The 13,578-nt window shown below is 40.6% G+C and overlaps 1 protein-coding gene across 1 annotated transcript; it reads left to right on the top strand.

Moving 5' to 3' along the window:
- Positions 1 to 2,665: 2,665 nt before the first annotated feature.
- sgcg (sarcoglycan, gamma) lies at positions 2,666 to 9,146 on the top strand (the record flags this gene model as incomplete). Its single annotated transcript, XM_084438909.1, has 7 exons — positions 2,666 to 2,860; positions 4,432 to 4,536; positions 5,311 to 5,398; positions 6,565 to 6,687; positions 7,542 to 7,614; positions 7,922 to 8,045; positions 8,979 to 9,146. The coding sequence occupies 7 exons, from the start codon at positions 2,666 to 2,668 to the stop codon at positions 9,144 to 9,146; spliced, it is 876 nt and encodes a 291-aa protein (XP_084295035.1).
- Between the last annotated feature and the right edge of the window lie 4,432 nt (positions 9,147 to 13,578).

The following is a 13,578-nucleotide window of genomic DNA, read 5'->3' on the forward strand; positions in this document are numbered from 1 at the left end:
ATGGCAAGGTTGGTCTGTGGCTGGGATAGGCTACTTTGAAACTGGAGCTGTGGAGCCCTTTTAAAGATTCAGACCCAAGCTACTCTCTCTCTCTCTCTCCCCCCCTCTCTCTCTCTCTCTCTCTCTCTCTTTCTCTATCCCTCCCTGTCTTTCTCTCTCTCTCTCTCTCTCTCCCTCTCTCTCTCTGTCTCTCTCTCTCTCTCTCTCTCTCTCTCTCTCTCTCTCTCTCTCCCTCTCTCTCTCTCTCTCTCTCTCTTTCTCTATCCCTCCCTGTCTTTCTCTCTCTCTCTCTCTCTCTCTCTCTCTCTCCCTCTCTCTCTCTGTCTCTCTCTCTCTCTCTCTCTCTCTCTCTCTCTTTCTCTCTCTCCCTGTCTCTCAGGCTATTTTTATCTCTCACAAACAGTCTTTCTCTCTCTCTTTTTCCCTCTCTCTCTTTCTGTTGTTTTATCATTAGACCGCTGCTTATTGCATCTCCTTAAATTAATTGGAGTGGGGAAGAGTATTCATTAACACCTCAGTTCAATTGCCAATCCAGAGTTATTCAACTGTGTTTATTCATTTAACCAAACAGCACTGCATTGTAATTAAGTTGTAATGGTTTTAAGCTTGTATATTAGATATTTCACAAGTTTTTCTAATCATGCCACTCTTAAGCATGACTGTGGGTCCTACCCTGTTTGCACACTACCATGCACGTGGTTTATATAAGGCAGAATTTGTTTTTCTATGAATGGAAACACTCAGTTATGCAGGCTTTGGCAAATTGCTGAAATTCAATTTATCATTATGATTTTTTTCTGATTGCCCAGTTTGATTGATACTATAAATGAGCAGCGATACGACAAACTAACCATCCCTCACCGAACAAGGTGGACGTTATCAGGTCCCCTCCCTAAAGGTACTGCTCGCATTTGCTTTTTAGGCGACATCATTTGTGTTATTGTGGAATAAGGGCTATTCATCAAGGCTGGGCAATGGAGCTGGCATGACAGGTCCTGTGGAGATGCAGCTTCTGCCGGAGAGAGATACTACAGAGCCTTTATGCCGACACGCTTGTTCCTTATGTTTACCACAAACAGCAGGAAATGAGCTGTTTGGAGCTGCGATGACTAGGCGTTTATCATCCCCTCCGTTATATCTCCTCAGGAAGACCCAAACATGGGGCTGGTGTACTCTTTATCCATTACCTTTGATGTAGTTACCATGATATAGTGCTGAGGGAGCAAAATGATGGTATTCATTAATCATGCATTTACAGGTTCATTTTAAAAAACTCCAGGAGGTTTGGGGTGGACGTTGGGGGGAAAATCACTATTAGTACCTCACACTTCAAATTACACTTTGCTAAACATTTCCAGGTAACCTCCTCATTATTAGATGGAAGAGAGACAAATTACTGCGAGGAAGTGTGCTTGGCTGAACATCTGTTAATGTCAGAAAAGAATTACAGTCTACAATGAAAAGTTGCTCCTTAAACGTGATGGAGACCATGTTTACACCATCAAGGAGAGGCAGCATCTGTCCACAATGCAAATCACCCACGCTGCTAGTCCCATTCCAGACTGGCACGCAGCACACATCACTGGGAGAGAGTGACATGTTTGTTAACTCTCTTTCTGACAAGTAGAGTTGTCACAGCACAGTATGAAATGAACAGCAGTGGGGATGTTCAAGAGTTTCTTGGATATTGTGGGGAATGTAGATGATTGTTTTTCTTAGTGGATACATTAGGCTATGTGCCTGCCATGTTTGGTGTGCTGGTGTTGTGCTGACACAAATGAACATGCAGGTATTGGATAGAGAAGCCTGCCTTATTGTTCTCCTTTCCCTATGTCCAGCACATTCAGGATTCTGTACTTTCTTAAGATTTAATTTGAATTATTTGCAGAAAGGGTTTTTAATGTCAATATTTGTAGAGGACCTTTTGTTTCCTAACTACCTACAACTTAATGTTCTGTCTTCAGGCATTTCCTAAAATAGGTCAGTGTTGGCATTTATTCATCAGTTAGATGTGACACTAGGCCTGTTTCTTAAGCCTATGGGCCTGGAAAACTATATAGCCTGTGAGTGCTCAGCACTCACTCCCGTGTGTCTTTGTGAAATCTATTGCTGTGGTTTCAAGTTATTTCTGTGTCATATGATCCATCTATACAGGACTGTGGAACGATTTCCAACAGCTTGAGGGCCTCACTGACCATCGGTTTGTGCAAACTGAGAAATGCCTTCACTATATTGTTTATCGCTGCAAACATGCATTCAAATAAGACCCAAGAAAGCAATTTGTTCATTGTAACTAGAGGGCCCTCTCTCTCTCTCTCTCTCTCTCTTACCCTCAGCTGGAAATATACTCAAGTTTTCCATCGGCCCTCAGGCCCGATCCCCAGATCAGCGTATGAGCTCAGTTCGTAAATGACGAAGCCTGTCTAAAGAACAGTCAGTGTACAGTATAGCACCACGACACAGCATATCCGTCAGATGAAATATGAGCATCAGAGAAGATTATTACAGAGATGGTATAGAACACAGTGTTATTAACAGTATCTCTCTATGGTACCCTGTCTATGGTAAATGAATTGCAGGACGATGGCACATGATCAAGTCAAACAAGTCCATTGACTACAACTGCCTCTCCGTTGTGCCTGTGTTCCTGTGTTGTCGTCCGTAGATGGTGCGGGAACAGTATGTCACCACCACCCAGGATCCCGGGAGTGACTCCCCCGTGGTCGACTACATCTACATGATCGGCATCTACGGCTGGAGGAAGCGCTGCCTCTACCTGTTTGTCCTGCTACTCCTCATCATCCTAGTGGTCAACTTCGCGCTGACCATCTGGATCTTCAGGGTCATGTGGTTCAACGCGGTAGGACATTGTTTATTTTAGAGACATGTTGCTCCTATGGTCAGACTTGTGAAATATCCAGGGGTCAGCGGTGGTGTAGCGGTCTAAGCATCGGCTTCTTGTGCAGCTGCCCACCGGGGACTGGGCGTCATGCCCTGGTCTCGCCAGATCAGAACAACATATTGGGCCGCCACTCCCGAGGGTGGTTAGTTTAATTTCAGCGCGAGGGTCCAACGCTCTACAGCGACCCTGTCTGGTGTCGGAGTCTGGTGTCGGGGCTTGAGAGTCAGGTAGCTACCTCACGAATTAGCCTCGGAAAAAGTTATGGGTTTTAAGCATGGTGTTAAAGGTCTCTAGGGTGGGGGTGGATTTGATGTTGGAGGGAAGGTTGTTCCACAGTGCAAAGGCCCAATCTCGCTTTGTCGCCATCCCTGACCGCAGGACCTTCAGGAGCATCTGGTCATCAGATCTAAGAGATTAGAGACTAAAATGATCTTAACTCTAAAATATGCTTTTGGGAAACTGGGCCCTGGGCTGTTAAACAGGGATAGATAGATACGTTATTAAGGGTGCACAATTTTTAACAACAAGTAATATCTTTTCAATATATTGTACAATGGAGGTGGCTATATGCACAAAGAGCCCAGAGCAGCAGTAGCAGCAGCAGTACAGACCAGATAGAACAGTATCTCTCTAGTTGTTGGCGTGTTTCCCAGTATGAATATTTTAAACAGGTGTATCCATTTATTTATTTATTTTTTAATGAAAAGTAAGGATGTTCTGTTTGAACATGCAGTAAAAATGCAGTATCAGATCATACAGAGAAAAAAAACATTTGGAAACTATTTTGAGGAGCGATTTTTCCTGCTGCACAATTATCTCAATTGAACCCCTGTGTAAAATAATGCATGATGCTGGAGGAGCAAACACAGCCCAGTACAGTCCAGTACATCCTGGCAGGTTTAGGTTAGTTCCCTCAGCCATGGAACGCACGGCCACATAGTCATAGTCATAGTCAATTTTTTTTTACACGCATACTAATTACAACTGTTTAGGTTGCCCAAAGCGTGGGTTCCAAGAGGAGATGCTGCCTACAGTTGCCATCCAGTACTTTCACAATACCCTGAGGGCCAAGTTGGGTGATATCATATATCATATCTGTACTGTGATATATCATACCCACCACCACCACCACCACCCATGAGGCATGCAAAACGTAGTTAACACACATTTTTCAATACATCTCCACTTTAAGGAAGTTACTTTTAGCTTTTGGACAGGAAGGAATTCAGGATTTGTTTTCACCGCAGTAGACTATTATTACCCATGTCTGTAACTTCGGAGTTCAATTTGTGGAGTTGAGAATGAAAAAGATGCAGGTCTTATTTCCCTGACAGAGATGCCTTGGATAAATAAACATGTAAATGGAGATTGAAAAGGTTTCTTAGATCCAAACAAAGCTTCATCGGTGTCTATGTCTGGGACATCATCTCGCAGTGTTTTTCATGTAGGATTGATGGCCAGTACAATATCCGATTGTCTGATTACTTGTGGCGATTTCTCTGCTCAGTCTGCTGTGGTTTTCATTGCAGGAAGGGATGGGACACCTGAAAGTAACAGCGGAAGGGGTGAGGCTTGAGGAGAAAGAGTCTGAGTTCCTCCATCCTCTCTATGCCCAAGAGATCCACTCCAGAGAGGTACTGTAAACACACACACACACACACACACACACACACACACACACACACACACACACACACACACACACACACAAACTTCCACTCCTCAAACCCTTACACTAGGTTTGACGCTGAGTTCAATAGTCCCATAGGCCAACCTCTTTTTGTGAATACTTGAGGTAATTGCATACAGTTCATCCAAACAACTTTCCCCGAGGTGGAAAGGAAGTGGAAGGTTTTGAAGCAGTACATTTTGACAAGCATTCCCCTGGCTAAGCTGAGAATTGTGTTTGAGTCAATCAGCTCTGGCAGTCCTTCTGTGTGCACACAGTACAGCAAGTTCCTTATTTACCTCCTGGATATTTTGGTGGAAAACAGTTTATGATGCTCCCTCCCGCAGCAGATGTTACCACTTTGCCTCAGTTGTTTACATGTTACGGTTTCCCGCCATAGTGCCGCATTTTCCTCCCACTCTTTGTTTATGGGCTTCATTAAAAATGCAGTGTGTTCATCAGTTATGGACCGACACTTTCATCACTGATTCAGTTTCTAATGAGATTCAGGCTTTATGGATGCACAACCTGCATCTCAATGCTAAAGTATACCTCTCAGGTCCAAACTGTGCTTTTAGGAATGTTACCTGGAAGGTACTGAAGCCTTGGACAGTGGTAGATTGTGAAGTGTACATTACCATATGTCGCTTCCCATTTCATCCCTTGCTCAGTTTTTCCATTTGATGTCTAATGATGATGTGCAGTGTTTCTGTGATGATCCTAACACCCTCTTTTGCAGGACTCATCTCTTCTAGTGCACTCATCCGAAAATGTCTCTCTCAATGCCCGCAATGACAATGGGGATGTTACAGGAAGCCTATCTGTGGGTAAGAACACACACACGCACACACACACACACACACACACACACACACACACACACACACACACACACACACACAGAAGTGATGTTCATGAAAGGAATAAAGGGAGAATGCGAACCTAAATGACAATACTGATCCACTGATATATGAGGTCTAAAACAATGTAACCCATGGACTTGTCCTGCAGCAATTCCTAATCCAATATTAAAAACACATCACTCATTTCATTATCTGTCAGATTCCCATTAAAACTAAATTTCATCAAACACTGTACGTTCTACCATTAATTCAATTATGGCCTTATGTAAAGTCCCTAAGGCTTACCAGGACTGTTATCTGTGCACCTTTACCACATTTCATCACGGTTTTAACAGGGGTGTGCCATAATTAGACAGTTAACAGATGACCAAACTAATGACCGTGTTTAACAAGGCTGTTATGTATTTTTGGCCACTAGCCCATATAAAGGCACTGTATAAGTCGTTCCATGAGTGACTCGACCAGACCAGGTACATGGACTGTTTTCTCCTTAGGCAGTGGTTGTTTAGAAAGAACATCTTGTCCTGCCCCTCTATAGAGAACTCGATGTTGAAGTGTATTAGATATCTCAGTGGCCTATTTCTAGCAAGGTCGCTACTTTGTCTGTTTTGTGTGAAAGGAGTGGTGCGAAAAGAGACAGGCTACAGATTGTGGGCGGGTTTATCATTAAGTGGAAAGCTTAATTGTGAGGTATTAATTTATTGCATAATAATAATAATAATAATAATAATAATAATAATAATAATAATAATAATAATAATAATAATAATAATAATAATAATAATTATAATTAAGTATCACAGAAAACGGTGGTTGTTTGCTAGAATGACCAGGAGCAACGATTGTAGCTTACTCCTGCTAGTAGCCCAAACCTGATGTGAACAAGGTTGCTGTTGACCAGCAAACTGATCTCAACCCATTGTGTTCCATGTCCACTGGAGTGGCCTGTCTCCCCCACACTAGGATTAATATCAATATAAAGATTTCACAGACTCCTCAATCGCCCCTCTGGTGTTTAATTTTTAAGCTACCCTTACATGTTTATTAGTGTTATATGAAATTGTAATCATGCAGTGGCCTCACAGTCCGCCAGGATGGACACTTTCTGACAGTGTTGGTTGTGATTGCAGGTCCTGGTGAGGCTCAGGGACACGCACAGAATTTGGTCATCAGCTCCAACAACAACAAGATGCTGTTCTCTGCAGATGCCAAAGAGGTGGTTGTTGGCGGGAATGAGAAATTACGTGTCACAGGTATATCTGCCACCATGTATTTATAGAGTGATTTTAATGTGTGTGGTTTTTATGAGCTCTCTTGGATACGAATGAGGAACCTTAATCCTCCTTGTAATTGTAATCATTCATTTGCACTGTCCTGTCTTTGCACTGTCCCGTCTTGTCCCTGCACCCTGTCCAATGTTGTCTCCATGTTATACACCATTGACTGAAACAAATTCCTAGTAAAACTATATGGCAATCAACTAATTCTGATCTGATTCATTCTAACCAAGTGCTGAAATATGCTATATTAGGTTAGGCTAAATGATCATCTTACACCATAGTTATTCTACCATGCCCATGTTGCCTTTTTTCCCCACCTTAATGTTTCTCTGTGTCTAGTTTTTGAATGGATGGGAGGCCATGCTGTGAGGGCTAATTAGCTGAATAGAGTGTCAGCTGATAGCTTCAGTTATGTCAGGGTCGTTTAGGACCCCAGTGACTGATTGACAGTAAAGGTCACTTTTCAGTTGCAAAGCGCTGAAGCTCTGAAAAGAAACAGAACCTGCTCATTCTAGAGCAGTAGACAGAAATCCTTGCATACTGTAGGCCTACGTGGTATACGGATAACACTCGGCACAACTGTTGTAAATGTAACCTTATAAATATTATTCTGTCCTTCAAGCCTGCTGGTTGGATGTGGCTTTGAGGCAGTACTCATGTACAGTAACCCTCCCACTAACACCAGCTGACATCCATCCGGGGAAACAGTTAGCTCCTGAGACATGTAAAACCAGCTGTAGTATGGTCTACACATAAAATGCAGGCATTCATGAAGTTTGGTTGATGATGAACGGCATTTGACCCCTCTCTTCCTTCTTTACTCTCAGGCCCAGAAGGGGCTCTGTTCCAGCACTCGGTGGAGACGCCCCTGGTTAGATCTGAGCCTCTCAAAGACTTGAAGTGAGTGTCAGCCCAATCGTTACAGTAAATCTCTACGTAGGAATACATCACATGTACAGCATCAGGGCTGGCTCTAGGGTAGTACAGGGTTAGGCATTGTAATATGTGTCGGCCATGTTGCAAAATTGCATCAAGATTTATTTCAAAACTGCCCCAAAAGGTATTACTGCCCATTTAAAAATATCATCCTTGAACTGGCCCTGTACAAGTGTGCAAATTGATTTTCAGTGACACTGGAGGTGGAATGATACACACAGTCATGTGTGAGGTTAATTAGTTGTAGCATTTGACATCCTGTGTGTTTTAGACTGGAGTCTCCAACACGCTCTCTCAGCATGGAAGCACCACGGGGGGTCTATGTCAAGGCTCTGGCCGGGAACATCGAAGCTGCATCTAACATGGATGTTCTACTGCGCTCTAGTGAAGGACTGGTGAGTAAAATTGATTATTGATTCAAATATGTTATCATTAACATGCTATGAACTCTTTGTTACTGATTGATATACATATTTTGTAGTATAGTGTAAACCAGTGGGTTTTTGTTATCCTATAGGTAGACCTGTAACAATTATTAAATAATCGCCAAACCGCAATTATGTGACATAATTGCAATAATTTTTTTAAACCGTGATTATGCTTCTTTTTTTTTATTGCTAATGTTGAAACCGAGCACTTACTGTATACAATTTCATAATGGTTGCACTTCCAGACAGTGGCTGTTGTGTATGATAGGTTGTAGAAGCAAGATAGTTAACTAACGAAGCTAACAAGTACCTAAACCAAACCCTCCTCTCTGCTCAGGTTATAGCTCTCTCACTCACTCACTCACTCACTCACTCACTCACTCACTCACTCACTCACTCACTCACTCACTCACTCACTCACTCACTCACTCACTCACTCACTCACTCACTCACTCACTCACTCCTCTCTCTCTCTCTCTTTCTCTCACTCACTCTCTCTCTCTGTCAAATGATTGGCCTTTGTTGAAGTGCTAAAAAACATATCAGTAGTAAGAATAGGCCTACTGCAGTTCCCCTGTATGTTTTTAACATATAAAACGCCACAGCTCAAGAACCCTTCTGGTACCTAGAAACAGGGCACCAGGGCATGCTTTGAAAGCACACCCCCCTAAAACAAGAAAAGTCACGCAGCTGCATTAGGTCCTCTACTCAACGTACAAAGATTTTTTTTTTTTTTTTTTGACAATTATGTTATTAATCACTATTATTTCTGAGACAATTAATCATCTAGCAAAATTTGTAATCGTTACAGCCCTACCTATAGGTCTTTTCTTCATTATGAAATTGTTGCAATCTGACTTCAGTTTCTGACTGCCGTTTCTTGCCTGCCTCTCTGCCTAGCTAATATTAGAAGCTGAGACAGTGCGCATGCCGAGTCTACCCAAATTTGAAGGAGATGTGTCTGGAAATGCTCAGGGACTCTTCGAAGTGTGTGTCTGTCCCAGCGGCAAGCTGTTCCTGTCCAAGGCTGGGGTCACCTCCACCTGCAGTGAGAGCCAGCAGTGCTAACTACAGACTTTGACATTTCAGAATGTTATCTCTGTGAATAAGCATACATTTATAAATGTCACTCTTTGGAACAACCTTGAATGAACCCTCTATAAGCACAAATAGTCATACCTGAAGGGAAATGGCAGTTGCCTGCAGATGATCAACTTTAGCAGTTTTGCAATAGTAATCAAAATGAATCCATTAGTTGTATTGTGACGATTTTGCTATTCCTTTACTATCTTACTAAATATGTATTATTATAAACAGTAATAGGAATTTATACCTATTACCAGTGGCTTACTCACCAGTGGCTTACTCCTGCATTGTACTGTAGCTGTTGATACCAGTTTATGTTTGCAGCGAGTTTGTTTTTGTATACAGTTAGGTCCATAAATATTTGGACATTGACACAACTTTCATCATTTTGGCGCTGTACACCACCACAATGGATTGGAAATGAAACATTCAATATGTGCTTTAAGTGCAGACTTTCAGCTTTATTTTGAGGGTATTTACATCCAAATCAGGTGAACGGTGAAGGAATTATATGTGGTACCCCTCTTTTTAAGGGACCAAAAGTAATTGGACAGTCTAACATAATCATAAATCAAATTGTCATTTTGAATATTTGGTTGCAAATCCTTTGCAGTCAATGACAGCCTGAAGTCTGGAACCCATAGACATCACTAGACGCCAGGTTTTGTCCCTGGGGATGTTCTACCAGGCCTCTACTGCAACTGTCTTCAGTTCCTGCTTGTTCTTTGGGTGGTTTCTCTTCAGTTTTATCTTAAGCAAGTGAAATGCATTCTCAATTGGATTCAGGTCAGGTGATGGACTGGGCCATTGCAGAACATTGCACTTCTTTGCCTACCAAACTCTTTGGTTGCTTTCGCAGTATGCTTCAGGTCATTGTCTATCTGCACCACGAAGCACTGTCCAATGAGTTCTGAAGCATTTGGCTGAATATGAGCAGATAATATTGCCCGAAACAATTCAGAATTCACCCTGCTGCTTTTGTCAGCATTCACATCATAAATAAATACAAGGGAACCAGTTCATTGGCAGCCATACATGCCCACGCCATAACACTACCACCATCATGCTTCACTGATGAGGTGGTATGCTTTGGATCATGAGCAGTTCCTTCCCTTCTCCATACTCTTCTCTTCCCATCATTCTGGTACAAGTTGATCTTTGTCTCATCTGTCCATATGATGGTGTTCCAGAACTGTACAGGCTTTTTAAAATGTGTTTTGGCAAACTCTGATCTGGTCTTTCAGTTTTTTCTTCTCTTGATTGTTGACTTTGACACAGATACGCCTACCTCCTGGAGAGTGTTCTTGATCTGGCCAACTGTTGAGAAAGGGTCTTTCTTCACCAGGCAAATAATTATTCTGTTATTCACCAGTTGTTTTCCGTGGTCTTCTGGGTCTTTTTGTGTTCCTGAGCTCACTTGAGCTCACATTCTTTGTTTTTTAGGATGTACCAAACAGTTGATTTGGCCACACCTAATGTTTTTGCTGTCTCTGAACACACTTGAAATGAACTCTAGACCTTTTATCTGCTCCTGGTAAATTAAATAATGAGAGAATAACATACGCTCGACCAAAAACTATAAACTGAAGAAAGAGAGGTTGCACCTGAAGAAGGCCACGCTGACCCCAAAACATTGAGCTTTAATAAATCACTTGGGAGCTTTGTAAACAGTGTGCAGACCTCTTTTCTTTCTTCAATAACACACACTTGGCCATGGAACAGCTGAGCAGCCAAGTGTCCCCCCCTTAAAAAAATGGGAGGGGGCATGTATAAAATTGTTTGTAATTCCTACACCGTTCACCTGATTTGGATGAAAATACCCTCAACTTAAAGCTGAAAATCCGCACTTAAAGGACATCTTGATTGTTTCATGTCAAATCCATTGTGGTGATATACAGGGCCTAAATGCAGAAAATTGTCAATGTCCAAGTATTTATGAACTTAACTGTATTTTACAGTATTATGGCTGGGCAATGAGGAGCTGGTTGACAGCTTACATCCTATGCAATATTTTTTGCTGTGCAATAATATTGGAATTAAAGTATAAAGTGTGTTTATATGTTGCGTATAATATATGTTGGGGATAAAAGCATGATAAGATGCAGGTTTATAAAAAGAGCAGAAGCATAGGATACTGCATTTCTATTTACGTTTCACCGATATGAAATGCAATGCTGAGCGGCACACAATGTTTTATCCTGTTGAAAGTGTTTAAGAAATGGTCTGGTGATTGTGATTATAAAAGATTTTCAACTTTGTTCAGCTTGTACACTGCATATCAATCAGTTCACCAGATGAGATTGTCTTAGTTGGTTTTATATTCTGGAATTATGAATGGTACTGCTTTCTTTTTTCTTTCTTTCTTTCTTTCTTTCTTTCTTTCTTTCTTTCTTTCTTTCTTTCTTTCTTTCTTTCTTTCTTTCTTTCTTTCTTTCTTTTTCTTTTTTTTGATACAGCCCAGCCCTGAAACCTGCCTTGTAAAAATTTAAATGGCAATATATACAATTTTTATGCAGACAAATCAAAAAACAAACATAAAAAAACATCCTCAGAGCTTTTAGAAAGGTGCAGAATAAAAGTATTGCTTCTCCCCCAAAAGGGTTATTGATCATTAATTTATGATTTTTAAAATGTTGAAGGGTCCGAAATGAATGTGTGAGGCTTGGTGCCTATTTGTGAGCCAATAGTATTATGACTTTGGTACCACACGGTATCTCTGTGTCAGGAGTGATCAGGAGTTGTAATACTATTGGCTCATCAGCCTGGTTAGTTTTTAATGATTTGTGAAAAATATATAAATTATATTTTGATAAGAAAAATCATAAAAAATGTTATCTATAGCACCTTTAAGTAAATGACTTCATTGTTACTGGTAAGCTGATACCAAATGGTACAGTACATAACGGTGGTACTTGCAGTATGTAAATGACCCTGAGTTGTACTCAAATGGGAATTTGTGAGGTCATAGTGTACATTTGTTACATTACTTTCTTAAAGGTGTTGCTGTCTTGCTTAAAATATGTTTTCCTGTGTTTTTAGCAAGTACCAAATTAGATCAAGCACACTTGTGGACTTGGGTAATACTATATGTTCATATTATATGGAATTCATATCATATGTCACAGCATCATCATCTGGTAACATCAGTGTCTGTGATTTCAATTTCAACTAACAAAATTTGTTAGTCTTGGAATTAGGAACTAGTGCTCTGATGTTTGTGTGTATGTGTGTGTGTATGTGTGTGTGTGTGTAATGCTATAATGGTTTAAAGTTTGCGTTTTTAGCTCTCAGTGTTGAGGATGTTTTGATAAAATGCCAAACGTGGTATTTTGTCTGTTTTGTATGTTTGAATAAAACTAATAAAATGTACTATTACTATTCTTGTAAGATGTTTCTATGATGATAATTTCTTTGAAGATTATGTAACACACCATTTACATGCATATTAGGAACACTGGGGCAACAAAGACAGTCAATCTTTTTATTTTCCATTATGTTCCATTTGTGTTTCCAATTCCTCCCAATAAAGAAATAATCCTGAACAGATAGGGGGCCTTCACATAACTGTCTTAAAGCTCCCTTCCTGTATTCCGCATTACTTTCTTTCTTATATCTAGCTCTCTAATGCACTCTAGTGGAATATGTCTGCAACAGTATAACATCAGAACCCCCATGATTGGCCATATTTGAGGCAATTTGTTCATGTTCATTGAAACATTGAGTCAAACATGCAGGAATATTCCTTTTCATGATCATAATATCCATAGACAATCCCATGCCTGCCTAGTCAGAGTACTGTACATAGTCTACATAAATGATTAAGTGTTTCTGTATTTCAATCTCTTGTTCCAGTTACAACTATCATTAAGTTCAAACTTACATATCAAATCAGAACTAAAAATATTACACACATATACGTTGCCAGCAATTAACTTTAATTAATTTTCTTGGTATAGCCAACTGATTCCATTACATAACCATTTTGGTTACATACATGTAAGAGGAGTTGACACAATTTACTTTAGGTGAATTTATTAACTATGGCACTGTGTACATCAAGACAGGATACACAAGGTTTCCTCTGCTGAGGTTTGTCAAACATCTTTTCAGTTCAAGGGAAATCCCTTGGCTGCAGATCTCAGGATTATTTCAGATGCAACAAGACAGGTAAGAAAATAACAAACTAAATTTCAAATATGAATCAAATGTACTTTAAAAAAATGTTGCCACTGTATCTGTTGTCCCAAAATCATTCATGAAAATACAAACATGGTACAGCAAAGAACAGAATCTAGCACTCCATGAAAATGCTACCTGAATGGACATTTAATATGAACTAATCAGACACCAAACTATCAGAGCTTGATTATACTTTGGCAAAGGTAAACATTATCACGTGTACGCTTAATGCAAC

This window comes from Borostomias antarcticus (assembly GCF_949987555.1).
Source record: "Borostomias antarcticus genome assembly, chromosome: 1".
In the NCBI taxonomy this organism is placed as follows: Eukaryota; Metazoa; Chordata; class Actinopteri; order Stomiiformes; family Stomiidae; genus Borostomias; species Borostomias antarcticus.